This window comes from Vanacampus margaritifer, chromosome 6 (genome assembly GCF_051991255.1).
Source record: "Vanacampus margaritifer isolate UIUO_Vmar chromosome 6, RoL_Vmar_1.0, whole genome shotgun sequence".
In the NCBI taxonomy this organism is placed as follows: Eukaryota; Metazoa; Chordata; class Actinopteri; order Syngnathiformes; family Syngnathidae; genus Vanacampus; species Vanacampus margaritifer.
The window spans coordinates 8,169,969-8,184,906 of NC_135437.1; the positions used below are offsets into that span (position 1 = coordinate 8,169,969).

Below are 14,938 nucleotides of genomic sequence, written 5' to 3' on the forward strand. Positions count from 1 at the left end.
CACTATTTGGGTCATTAGAGTGTTTTTGGTGTGTTCCACTGTTCTGTCATATATACAGATTAACCTGCATTCTTTTGACAGACATCCCAGATGAAATTCACCCACTGCTGTGAGCTTTCATTCTTTGGAGTGTTTCTAAAAGGCGGACTTACTCACACTGAGCCAAGAAGATTAAGAGTATCAGTTCCATGTAGTTCAGAGCGGTCTAATTACGCCGGTGTTCTGAAAGTACTAGGTAGGTGAAAGGGCAGTGTATAGCATAAATGGCATTTGATGACAAGGACAGTTAATATTATAGCTTGCAAGACCAAATAGAACACGGGTGGGTGATTACTTTTCCAAGGGGCCACGTGAGAAACTGGACAGTTGTGGGGGGGCCATGCCTACATGCTAACCTTTACTGGGTTCCTTATTAATTTGGTGTGTTTATATAAAGCATTAAACTGTCTTGATTTAACAAGCTGATATTTGTATAGATATGGTAGGGACTGCAATCATTCCAAAATATTAATACTAAACAAAATTCTAAGCAGCAATTGCAATTCCATACATTTTAAACCATTAATAAACGACAAAAATCATGCCCAAAATACGCTTCATTTTTTGTAGAATTTTACATGTGCTGACATTTTGAGCCCCAATCGTCAACTCGTATCCATTCATAATCGGGAAGCCAAAATTTAGATTACAAGTATATTATTGACTGTATGAATGAGAATGGGAATCTAAAATGTTTGTTTTTTAATTTTAGTAATGTATAAGAATACATACTGAAAACAGATTATTTTTGAGAACTGGTTCCCACTACAGTGGAACCTCGATTTAACAGACACACATAGCGAATGTTGCTTTTTCGCTACTGGTCCCTGTCCAATGCAAATAGCAAGGATCCACTTTAATGCAGTCTTAAGCCTGGTGTACACACATGCATTTTTTCAAATCTTAAAAGATTTTTATCTTTGGCAGACCCCACATACAAAGATAATACATTTGGCTGAATTGTGTATGGTGTGCTCAAACAATCTCTACACAGCTCCCCACACACATAAAGTTTCTATTCCGCCACCAGTCAACAATCCAGTCCTCCGAGATTAACATCTCACATGATCACACGTGACTTCACAAACACGAAGATGACCAGGCTCTTCCGGGTATGCGCCAATGGTTGCCGAATGTTTCCAAAGAAGACCAGATACGGGAGTGTTTTAAAGTAGTAATGTTTGCATGGAAATAATTGCTTTGGAAAATAATTAGTACCACCTGGGGATCCAACATTTACACAACAACGACATCAGGTAGGCCGCCTATCGCCCGAAGATGGCTGGGATAACCTCCATCACTCTTGCGACCCGAGGGAGAGAGGAAAGTATTCAGAAAATTAATGGATGCACATCGGGTAGGATATTAATTTGTTTTATTTATCAGTGCATTCCGTCACATAACAGTCAACTAGCTCACGAGACCGCCGCTTCCCTCACACACATGAAGATAAATATCGAACACATTCATTACTGAAGATTGTCGACCCCGAATGGGTTTGGATTCCATTATCGGGTCGAATCCCCCTCTTATCACACCTCACACATAAGAATAATTTAATAAGACAATCTTATAAGACATAAGATTGTCCGGCGTTTGACATCCTTGGTTGGGAAGGGGCAAAACAGCCCGATTGTTTTTGTGTGTGCCCCCGGCTTTAGCTTAGTCATCATGAGTTTCTTTTAAATGATTATTTAAAAAAAGTTGTGGCATAACCAATTTGGAAAACTTTCATAATACATTCTTAATTATACAGACACCATAGTAACACCTTAGATATTTCAGTCATGTCACTACATATTTTTGTAATAATGTGTTAATGTAAACATCCAACTCAAACACACGTGAAATCCAAATACATCATCAAATTCAATATCATAAATGTGAACACACTAATAATGCAGTGAATCACGTCACAGTGGTCCAGTGTAAAGAATGAAACAGGAGAGTTGTTTCCTGCACAGATGAAAAGCCAAATAAGCCGCCAGTCATTGTCATTCCACCCTCTTGTCAGGTTTAGGTGGAGATAAGCACACTCACACTACCTCAACATTCCCATCTAACAGACAATACGTACACAGAAATTGCTCAACACTAAGTATCAAGATGATAATAGAGGACTTTGTCTAGAGGGACAGCCACTGAGGAACCTGAGACTTGACAAGAGAAAGGACAGCTGGGAAGTTGAGAATATAAAAGCAGCGTGTGAAGGATAACATTTATTGTTTGGGGTTTGCTCTGACAAAAGAACAGAAATAGATCAAAGCGTGGACAGTACAAGTCACAATACAGAGATGGTCTGTATCTTGGCAAGTTTAAAGGCAAACCAAGCTGCCGAAGATGCACTCTAATATATCTCAAAGGGCTTCAAAAATCTTGGCATAAAGTACAAAGTCAGAAAACACAACGCGAGGACAAGTATACCTGTGGTAACAAGTATACTTCCTCTTAAACAAAGGGCATGAGTTGGCAATGCTTTAACAAGTCCCCAAATAGGAATTAAATTTTAATTCCGACCTTCAGGTTTCAATGTTGCTCCCTCATCGAAGAAGAAAAACGCACATAGAAAACAAGTGTGGTTATATTAGTTTTTCCTCATTTCTCAGATCAGAATTTAACATCTCATAACTACTTGTTCTATGTTCACATCAGTGTCACTCGTGCAAAATCAAAAAATATTTTTCACATGTATTTGAAGAAGTTACAAATGGTTTGGTGTAGGGGTGTGAATTGCCTAGTAACTGGCAATTCGATTCGTATCACGATTCAATAACTATTAATCACGATACGAATCTATAAATTGATTATTGCGATTTTTTTTTAACTCAAATTTTGAAAATACTAATCAGTAAACTTGTACATGTACAACTGTAAGATTTGTGTGAAAATTTATTTATTTGTCTGAAAATTCAGGCTTATAACTGAGCCACTGCATTTAAACAGGTTGCAGTCTGTTTCATGTTTGAACAGCACTGAAATAAAATATTATGGCTTAATGTTCCATTAATATAGCATTCTTCCAAGCTTAATGTGTTAATCCAAACCCTAAGTAAGACGTTTTGTTAAATATTTCCATAAAAAATTAAAGTTTTAAAAATCGATTTGGTATTTTGCGCGCGCGATATATTGCCGAATCAATTTTTTCTAACACCTTTGGTGCATCCATACAAGTAATTATTTACAATTTTCTGCTGTTTCATATGTTGTTAATTCATTATGGCATATTGATCAAAATAATTTATGATGGGTCTCTGTTGAATTGTCTCATACCCAACTACGATTTGGTATTTGTTTATTGCAAGGCTCAAAATTATTTTTTTCTTTTCTACAATTATTTCATTTGAGAAACAACTTTCTAAATTTGTGGAGCTATTTTTCCAGGTTAATCCCAGTGACCTGAAACAAGGGTTTTTATTAATTAAACAATAGAAATAACATTTTGTTTTTAATATAATTAACTGTTTTTATTTACAAAATTCACATCCTGTATAGCAGAAAACTGTATTTTCTTGTTTAGAAGCAAGGCTAAATTGATTTTTATTTTATTTTTTTAATCTACAGTGATGTCATTTTGAGAACATTTGTTGTGTACCTCAGAAGTAAAAATCATAAATCAGGACTCTCTTGTGAAAACAAACATAATATTACTGACATTATAAATATTTTATACTATATATAATATGCTTTTACCCTTAGAGACGAGTCATCCTGACTGATATACGGCATATCGTACTGTAATACATTTCCGGTTACGGTTCTGTCTAGCCGCTGAGATATCTACACGCTAGACTTTAGCGTGTAGATATCTCAGGTGAATCTTGGTTTTCTCTAACCAAGGTAAACGTGTGAAGCATTAGATCAAACAATGAAAGCTAGCAAGCTTAAAAACTGTTGTTTTTTTTCCAGAAATGTTGTCCTTTTTTTCTAAAAATTTTGTCCTAACCTCACATCAAAATTCTGAGAAATTTTAAAATACCCCCCCCCCCCCCCGCAAACGATAAGAAAATGGATAGGGGGGTGTTCTTCTTGGGAAAAAATGTCAATTCAGTCGAAACATGCATATAAAGACAATTGTACAGATGAGGCCAGGTGAAGGGACTTGGCAAAATATTAAGGCTTGGAAGCATATACCTTGTGTCAAAGTTTTCCAACAAAGTCTATAAATAACTAACAGGCATACATTCTTTATTTACAGAAAAAAAACACCACATATTAACTAATACTTCAACTTACTGAGTCACTATTTTATTTATTACCATTACCTTTTTTTTTTTTTTAACAATACATTGATTTTTTGGAGGGCATTTTTTGGTGAGGCTGGAATAAATTAATAGTATTTCCATTCATTTTAACGAGGAAAGGTGATTTGATTTGCTTGGTGTTACAAGCATTCTCAACGAACTAACTAACAGTAAATTGTATCTCCACCACTACACCACTGTTGTTGTATGTTTAATTTATTTGTTCAAGTAAGAGGAACAATTTCAGCAAACATTGTTGACATTATTTCATGTGCATGCCCAGTGTTAAAATATTTGACAGTGTGCCAAGTCAGCATGAAGCAGTAGCTACATTCGTTAATGAACCTGCTCATGTGACTCCCGTGACATACAGAGGTTAATTAGCGTGAAAAGTGTTTCCAAGTTCCAACTTCACTCATGCATTCAGGAAGAGGAACACACAAACATAGACTGAACACTATGGTGACAGCGGCATCGTTTGATCCAACAGGTACAGTATTGTACAGCTGCCGGACAATGGTGACTGCTGTTAGGCTCAGTTTTCTCAAGTCAGATTACAGTGAGAAACCACAGCATGGTCTGGTTTCATAGTTATTAGTCAGCATAGTTGCATAAAATGTGACTGAGAAGTACAGTAGACTGAACATTCTGTTCAGCATTGTTTTTCACTGTTTTGTGTATGCGTCTACTCTTTACCCATGCCAGGTAAGGGGTTTAAATTGGGAATAAGGGGTAGTGGGAGGAAACCTAGAAATTTGATGATGTTCCTTCAAGAGCAAAGGGGAAAGGCTAACAGCACAAAGGTTTAAGTGCAATCTAAAGACAAAGAAATACGTCTCTTTGGTAGGAGAACTCCGGTGTCTGGCAAAGAAAGTACCAAAGACAAACAGGTTTAATTTGTGTTACAAAATACATTAAATACGTAAATTAAAAATGAGACTGAACAAAAAAAAGGATGGTCCAAAAAATAAGAGTTAAAGATACAGTCAACGGAAAATTAATGAAAATGCAAATAATCAAGAAGAGGAAAGCAAAACATGGAAAGGTATTCCCCTGCTGAAGTAAATAAGTATCACCACATGTACAATACAGGCCAAAAATTAAGACGTCTCATTCAATGTATCAAGTTTTATTCTCATTACTATTTGCATTGTAGATTCTCACTGAAGACATCAAAAATAAGAATGAACACATGTGGAGTTATATACTTAACAAAAAAACAAAGGTGAAATAACTCAAAACATGTTTTAGATTCTAGTTTCTTCAAAATAGCCAGCCTTTGCTCTGATTACTGCTTTGCACACTCTTGGCATTCTCAACTCTGGGAAACTCCTTCAGGTGACAACTCTTGAAGGTCATCAAGGAAATGCCAAGAGTGTGCAAAAAAAAAAAATCATCAGAGCAAAGAGTGATTGTGACTGGGGAAAAAAAATAGAAAATAAAACGAGTTTTCAATTATTTCACCTTTTTTTAAGTACATAACTCCACATGTGTTCTTTCACAGTTTTGATGCCTTCAGTGAGAATTTGCAATATAAATAGTCATGAAAATAAAAAAATATGCATTGCATGAGAAGTCATGCTTGATTAAGGTTTTTTGGGGGGTAAATGCTGATCCAGTGGATAAATACCCCCTTAAAAACTAAATAACAAAATTACCCATAATTAACATGCATGCTTCTTCTTGTAATAAAACATGCTTAAAATAGGTAAAATCCTCACATTTTTGGCCAACTGACGCACACTGGAGGAGAGGGGCGTCGCTTGGTGTACAACATTTAAGCGGGACGATTTATCTTATTTTTTTATAAGAGCCGTTTGAACGCTTTCACACTTTTTCACCAGCGTCCCGGTGGCTGTGCTAAATACTTTAGCTAATGCTAGCACTATTGCTATTACTATTGCTATCAACAGTTTTAAACACGGAAACACTTACCGCTATCTCCGGGTGGCGACAGACCTGTACAGGACGCTGTGTGTGACTTTGCAGTCCGTTTCCGAAGCAGATTAGCTGGTGCGAACAAATGTATTTATTTATTTTTAAACATTGGTGAATATGTGAAATGTGCCGATTTCACCTAGTATCCCGCCGCACGCATCCGTGCCCGCCTGTCTAAACTACATTGACTATTAAGTGCAATCGCACCGCCAGAAAATGCTCAACCCTCATTTGATGTTTAATGTACCATTACATTTCAATTTATATTGTGCTTTGCCAGTGCTAAATAAATATTTTATAATAGTGTTATAATTGTAATTAATTATAATCAATGCAATGGTAGTAAAAAATTTGCATAATTTTTTCCGGCGTTTCGGTTTTCGGCCAAGCATTTTTCCTTTTCGGTTTCAGCCAAACATTTTCATTTCGGGTCATCCCTAATATAAATGGATCACATAGAGGGAGAGAGAGTGGTGAGAGTAGTTAAGACTTTTTTTTTCTTTTTCTCACAAGTAGCACCTTCGGAGAAACATCCCTATGAGTTCAAGTTTTCTGTGAAGGTGTGAAAGCGCTTTTGAAACAAAGGCTACATTGTGCTAAATACCTGAGAACACCAAGATTACCGCTTCTCACTAACAGCTGTTCAGCATTAGAGCTTACTACAGCTTTCATTGACATCATAACTCATAAAAAAGTTGGAATTGATATTTGATGTGTCATTTACTATCTGTCTATCTGATGCTTTTGTGTGTGTATATGAATGTCAGTGTTTCCCACAACATGTTAAAACTTGGGCGGGCCACCCAAGTAGATTTCAAGAAAATTTAATACAAATATAATTAAAAACAAAAAGTTGTCGCGACAGGATATACCGCATGTAACATTAGTTGAAGAGCACCTGTTATGTTTTCAAAGTATTATATCTTGATATTTTAAGCCCTTCCACAGTTAACTATAGGCATATAATGATTAAATCTTACCTTTGACACCATGTCGATTAAATTTTTTATGAAATTTTTGCTGGCTATTTTTCTAACACGAAAGTAAAATGCCAGGTTCAGTAATACCCCGCCTCTCCCTGCGTGGTTGCCGTGCCCCTCTCATCCTAAGCCGGCTGCTGCGCGCACCACCCACAAAACTCTGGAGAGCTGCGTTTGAGCAGTCCACTGAATGGTGTCGTCTTTTAATGTGGAAATTGAATGGATATTGAATTCTTCAACAAACATTTGAAACAAACTGCTCCTTCCGGCAAGAAATCGTAATGGAGGAGGAGGGGAGGAGAGGGAAGGAGAGAGAGAGGGAAAGAAAGAAAAGAAAAAGAAAAAAAACAAGCCTGAGTGGGACACGAACCCAGGACCTTCTACTTACAGGGCAAACGCACTAACCACTACACCATTCGTTCTGGTAGGTTCAACAGCGCAGAAATTTTACTTGTAGTTTAAACAGGTGTCAGCCACGGAACCTGTGAATTTAAGATGGCCGATTGGCATTGCAAATGTAAAGGATAATTGGTTGCTTTGAAATTGAATTCATTTGGACGGAATGTTTACTGATAAAAGCTACTTTTAATCACTATCCTGTGAGCATGAAGGTCTCAGAGAAAGTGGCCATGTGTTTAGTCCAAAGAGGTGGTGTGGGGGTGGTTCCGCACCTAATGATGTCATAGAGTGAGCACCTGCTCGTTTTCTCGGGTTGGGGGGAGCTAGTGCTTGGAGAGCAGAATGACCTAGCTAAAAGCTCCAAAAAGTTGACTTTTTACATTACTGTCCCTTTAATTCTTTCTATATTTAATGTTATGAGGATGTCTTCAACATTTTTTTGATACACTGCACTCTCATCCTCCTCCTTTTTGAATCAGTTAATTTAACACAATTTAACCACCCAATTTAAAATGAAAAAAAGACCCAAATATTTTGACATGAACAAATATTTTGAATGTTAAGCGCATGTCTTACTTTAATGCATGTAGTTATGTTTATTGCTCAACACAACCTGTGCTACCTTTAACATAAGCATCCGCTGTCAAGCTAAACATATCATCTGCGATTAAAATTAATAGTGTGATTAATCTGCGTTAATACATGATTAAAGGTGCACGACACCCACACGTTTCAAAAAGTTTACAATGGACAAAAGGCACTATTGTGGCACAATGATGCCCCTATTTTCCTATAGAGTCAAATAATTATGAGTGTTTCGGGCATGGAACTTAAGGTTTCTACCTGAGCGTGACGTAAGGCACACGCACACTCTCTCTCTCGCTATTGTCCCCGGTAGCTCTGGCAATAGTTCACGCAACTTCACGGACAGCTAATTCAAAATGGATTTAAAGGGGCCTGCAACCAACAAGTCCCAATCACTTGTAGAGACTCCATACAAGACACAGAAGAGGAAAGTCCTGTCTGGTGCGACAAAAAAATACTCGGACCAGCGTCGCGGAAGGACGCGGATAAATATAGGAGCGGCGTTCATCAGGTGGAGAGACCTAAGAGCTACCTTGGGGATGAAATGGGACGCACAGCTAGCTAAGACTTCATCACGAAAATGCGATAGGGTCTATTTGTGATGAGCAATGCAGAATAAAACTACCGCACGGTCACTAACTAATGTGTCCGCACTCGGGCATTTTGCATAGTGAATGCCTGCATGCTAAGAGGTTGCATGCTGTAAACCAATTGTAAGTGTCATGCAAAGCCGACTTGTGTTTTATTCTTTATGTTCGGGGGTTGGCGCACCCGATAAAGCCTATGAAAAAGGTGTTGCGCTCCATGTTGACGTTTGTTCAATTTTGTAGGTTTGCTCGTACCGGAGAACTCGTGCACGCCTCTGGGCGCGTGCACATCGTTGGCTACCATTCCGCTTTTCGCCAGAGGGGTCGCAAATCTGCAAAAACTCGGTAACTTGCGTTATGCTCCTTTAATGCGATAATTTTTGGTGATTAATCAATGCTTTAACTTTGACAGCACTAACGCAAACACAAAACCAGTCTTTTTTTTCCCCTCTACATCCCTCACCATCGACTTGGGAACAGTCCACCGTCTACCAGTCGGGCTAACACTCCGCCTCCCATATTTTCATGAATCCCCACCCCCAAAAAAACGGATGTAAAACATTGGCAAATGGTAAATGGTACTTCACTTATATAGCGCTTTTCCTCCTTGTCCTCAAAGCGCTTTATACTTTTGACTACTCATTCACCTACTGATGACGAAGCATCATAAGCATAAACTGGGGGTTCTGTATCTTGCTCATTGATACTTTGACCTGGTAACAATGGCCTGGGATTGATCACTCTACCACTGAGCCACGCCGCCCCTAGAGGACATGTCTGGGCAAAAAAAGGACGTTTGGTCACCTTACTCTAACACCATGTACGTATGTCAAGGCTGCAAGCACTGCACGTTTACACATAAACCTGATTCCGATACAGCGAGAGCTGATCACATTTGGTCATGCTTCCATCAATAATTCAACGTGGGCCAAGTTTTGTATTGTGTATCACATGTTTCACACACCTTTTTGCCAAGCCTTTCTCCAAATTCCAGTGATTTACATCATGAGGATACACAAACACATTTGTGTCCACCTGGTGCGCGCACGCACACACACACAAAATTATATAAGCATTCTTGGAATTCGGCAGACAAGAGACAAGAGTCACATTAGTAGGAGGCCAAGCACCTGGATGAACAGATTACAGTCAAAAACCCACCAGAGACCAGTCTTAATCTTCTATTTTTCTCCCCAGCACAGGCTTCAGACCTCTCAGTTCTGCTAACCTCAGTGACCTTGGCTCACAGAGGTAATCAGAATGTACTTGATAACAACATAATCTTCGGTTGTATTTCATGACATACAGTAACATTGCAATATGTTGCTTTGCAAATCTACCACACTCCCAAGACATGAGTTGGATGATTCAATCAGTAAACGTGTTTAAAAACAGAAGAGGAAAGATAGCTTGTTGTGATGCCTTCATGCTAGTAAACTAGTGGACACACACACACACGGTACACACAGTATGACTTACAAACATGTTCATTGCAGTCTACAGCTACTAAAATTACAAGCAAACTTGCTAACCGCTATGAAGAGTGGATCCATTTCGGAAATTTTGCATTACATTTTTTAGCATACCCAAATGAATGAAAAGTACAAGGTACTGTAAGTTTGGAATGCAGAGTTAGAATTAAAAATGGATCATTCATTTGGGAAATCAGGTGAGCTAAGTCAAGGTCTGTATATCATATTCCAAAGGACATGGGTTTTGGAGAATGAGCAATAATAACATTTTGCGTTCCTTCACTCTGTTGACGTTGGCGCCTAAACGTGACAAAAGTGTGACATCTGGCAGACAGTCGGACAGCCAAATAAATAGTTTTGAAGCTTCCACTATACTGCCCGTGTTAGCCATTCACAAGTCATCATTGCAACACAGCTCAATAAAGAGGACCAAAAGGCGCTGAAAGAATTCTGGACAGCTGGCTGATGCATCTGACTTCTGTTATTAAGGTTGTTATACCATCTTGTGGCCATGATGTGAACTGCAGTTTATGTCAAAACAGTCTTGGCTTTAAGTGTGAAACCATTTCATTGCGCTATTCAGTTATTCACACATATTTACATAGTAGTTTTGATTTACAAAATACTTTTTTTGAGGTTTCTTCCTTAGATTGTGATGCTTTTAAGGTTGTGTTGGTTATCAATGTATGAGAAACATGGTCCTGGACCTGTTTTCGATGTATCGTCACCTTGAATCACTTATGTCATGTTATGAAGGAGTGGCAAAAATCAAACTGAACTGAAAGCAATCAATCCAACCATTTGTATCGCGTATCCTCATTAGGGTGTGTGTTGGAGCCTCGCTGACTTGAGAGAGAGTATAATATGTATTAGGCATGAGTCAATTAATAGTTTGGAAGTTTAAGGTTTCAATAACCACCAATAGTGACAGTCACTGGTAATTAGCTCTTTTTTTCTTTTTTGGAGGGGAATTCTAAGCAGGACACGATGTGATTGGCTGCTTAAAGAGTTGCCAAACGAGCTGCCTCTCTGAAGTTAATTGCCTCCTATCCCCCCCCCTCCTTCTCACTGGGCAGGGAAGGAAGGGGGGAGCAGTTACGCATAGAGGAGGAGAGAGGAAGCAAATCGATTTTTTCAAATTTTGCTCTGTTGATTAACGTGCTTTGTCCTAAAACATACGTTTTAAAAATTGGTGTCAGCAGGTACTAGTTAGCCCCACGGACAGAATGAGTAGTCCAAGTGCCTGTTCTTAAAAATAGCTCACCAGAGATTGGACACTGTGATGTAAGAATTTAAACAGAAGAAGAATGATAACATTTATGTATGTATTTATTTATTTAACATTGTACATGCTTCTTCTGTACCAAATATTCTATATTTTGATTAAAAATTAAGTAGATTGTGTTCAATGGGGGGGAAATGTTGTTTTGATGTACCCAAATATTTCAAAAAAGGTCATTTTAGAGCTGTAATTTTAATAACGTGAAACTAAAATAAAAAAGCTGTCTAAAGTTTGGGGTTGCTTTAAACTAAAAAAAGAATACAAATATTTTACGTAATTACTGTACTGCAAAGTGTAGCTGGCAAAGCTTGGAGACAGGAACACAATGCGAATGCACGACCACAAGCCAACTGTCCAGCAAATGCTATGATACAGTATATATGTTTTTGTTTGTTTGTTATTACTCAACAGCTAGTGTAATACAATCTCCTACAATCACCAGTTAGAACCCACTCTGTGGTGTTTGTACACTACAAACTGTAGGGTATTCATTTTGCAAAGGATGTTTGTGTGGGCGCCGCTTTCATTTCACAAAGCGCTGCTCATCGTTTGGTGCTTTTTAAGTCAACTACTATTGAACAAGCTGAATCTTCATCACGGTACACCCCATAAAGCATCTTTCATTAAATCGGTGTGCCCCGTTAAAGTTAAAGCTTCTTCAGCTAACTCATCTAAACAAAACTAAGAAATGAGTGGGAGTGTGCATATACACACACACACACAAACATGTAGCCATACGAAATGATCTCTGCAAAAGTATAAGACTTACTCCATTGGGATGCGAAACTGGACAGTGTCAGGAGGCTGCTCTTTTCCAGGCCTCACCAGTGTCAAGAACCAGTTTGGTCTGAAAAATCTCAGCTGTGGGTTACCCAGCTGGTAGAAAGGATGTCTGCAAAGAGAACAATGTCAACTATTTTAAAAGGTTCCTGTAATGGAAAATTTACTTTTTAATTGCTGCGATTGGCCAAGGACAAATCTAGGATGTATACCACTTCTGGCCTAGTCAGTCATCATCCGCGACCCTAATGAGGATTGGTGGGATAGAAAACTGGATAGATGGATGGATGAATGGATTTTTCAGTGTTTCCCACAGATTTGAAATCTAGCTGGGTGGGTGGACTCAGGCAGTGGGGATGGGAGGCGGTTTGGACGGGAGGTGGGTCTCAGTCCTGTTACTACGTCTCCTTTAGCCTCACGATTCACAAGTGAGTGATGGCGAACTAATGTTACATGCGTTTTTTTGTTTTTTATAAATATATTTTAAATACATTTTCTTGAAAACTTCTTGGGTGGTGGCCCATGTAGTTGAAGGTAAAGCGTAGTACAAGTTCTGCAAAATGGCACAGAAATGGAACAAAAGATTCTAAAGCAACAGATTATTTGCAAGCAAGATAAACTTTTTACCGTTTGGGGCAACTTTTTTTTCTAATCAATTTAGCAACAGATGAGTGTATCTTCACTGTGTTGTGTATGTCATTGTAACCACAGCACAGCCGCTTCTCTTGCTTGTTTTTAGCATAGCAAGATAACCTAAGTGACAGTCATGTTGTAAAACGCAGTTAAGATTCGATCATCATACGCGACTTTTTACAACATACAAATACAACACAAAAACACGACAGCGGATGGGTTAAGTTGAACGGCAATCTTGAAAATATTTAAGATGCTGATGCGAGCTTCATAAATCACCTACTGCTCGAGATGGAGACATTCGTGAGCTAAAACTGTGTCAGATGATTGTATGTGCGCTTGTTTTTCCTAAATACATATATAAGACGTATATAGAACGCGATAACTTACATTAGTCTGACAGCCATAGTCGTTGTGGTTTGTTGTGTTACATAGGCTTGTCAAGTAGTTGTTTTGTAGTCTTTCCAAGGTTGTCAGCAGGACATGTGCGCGTACTTCCGGGAACAAACACTGCGCATGCGCACCAATCTGCACAGGCGCATTGGGTAACACCAAATTGCAACGTTGTAATGCTTTTACCTCCGCCAAGGCCAGCTGACATTACCTCTGTCTGAGTTTGAACATTTGCTTGGGTACAACGTCGTGGTTACAGTGTGTGATAAATCATATATTTATATTTATTATATTATTATTATATTTAAATAAATATTTATGGGACCCAACATTTTTGAAAAACTGCATTTATCTTACAATTTTTGTTTGTGTTTTCAAGAAAAGCAGGAAATTACCGATCATTCGTCCAACTAAACTATCAATAGTAAACTCTATTACGAAATATTATTGAATATGCGACCCTTGTGAGGACAAGCGGTGAAGAAAATGGATGGATGGTTGAATGTTTGCTGTGTTTGGCGCAGCCATCTAGTACTGAGAAACCTGAAGTACATATACATACAGTACATTCTATTTTACAAATACTGCTGAGTAAGTCCTTTACTAACAAATAAGGAAATTTACATCTAATTCTACTATTACGCTAATTGCAGTAAAATTGTTGCAAATAATGAGAATTTTTGCTCAAGTACATGCTGTGTTTGCTGTTTATGCCTGCTGGTCAAAACCAAACTTAAAGCATGTTGTGATAAAACGAACTGTTACAAGTACAAAGATGACATTTCCGAATTTAAAATAATTAAAAAAAAATTGTCTGTTATATTTGATGTTCATGTTCTTTAATTCTGGAATAACTCTTGTACGGTACTTTATTGTAGTGCTTAATATTTTACTGTGCTTGGTTCCATTTTTTTGCCTTCAGAGGCATTTGTACCTGTTTATTCATTTTTCAATTAATTGCTATTCACATGATGATATCATAAAACATGGTGTATTTTTGGATACTCAATTTAGACTTGCTACTGTGATGCCCTGAATGGTGAGGATCAGAGGTCATGTTTTATTAAAAATAGTTAACATGATGGAACGTTCCAACTGGCACATACGCTTCATTACATTATCACTCAGTACATGTAGAACTAAAGAGGGGGCAGCAGAGGGAGACTCTGTTCCACTTCTCTCACAAAAGACGCTTGAAATGTCATTTAATGGAATGGCCCCTTAAAATAAACCACATGCTGCTATTTGAGGTGACAGGCTAATTGTTTCTCTTAATGTAGTTGCAAACTTAATCAAGGCTATATCACTAAGTAGGCTTGTGCGAGGTACAACCTGGCCTGGTCTTCAGCTAGTCAAATCATTATAGAACATTTTTAAACAAATTATTTACTCTCTTGAGGTGTGAACTGATATTGGAATATCCCAATGCATGTGCATGTGTATGAAGCTTTATTATTTAGATTTGTTGGAAATGGTAAAGGTTGGCAGACCATAGATTCGTTGATATATTCTGTCCAGCTGAACCACATAACTTGTTTTTTTGTTTGGTTGTTTTAATGTTTCATAGTGCTTGTTGTCAGCAGTTTATTTTTTTATTTTTATTTTTATT

The 14,938-nt window shown here is 38.0% G+C and overlaps 1 protein-coding gene across 1 annotated transcript in view; it reads right to left on the reverse strand.

Annotated features, from left to right (window-relative positions):
* The window catches only part of mrpl23 (mitochondrial ribosomal protein L23), a 48,398-nt gene extending 34,927 nt beyond the window's left edge, over nucleotides 1-13,471 (reverse strand). Inside the window, exons 1-2 of the mRNA XM_077569584.1 lie at nucleotides 13,327-13,471; nucleotides 12,293-12,415 (exon numbers count right to left, since the gene is read on the reverse strand). Of these exons, the coding sequence (XP_077425710.1) occupies nucleotides 12,293-12,415; nucleotides 13,327-13,343 (140 nt within the window). The 5' untranslated portion in view covers nucleotides 13,344-13,471. The remainder of the gene's footprint in view (nucleotides 1-12,292; nucleotides 12,416-13,326) is intronic.
* Between the last annotated feature and the right edge of the window lie 1,467 nt (nucleotides 13,472-14,938).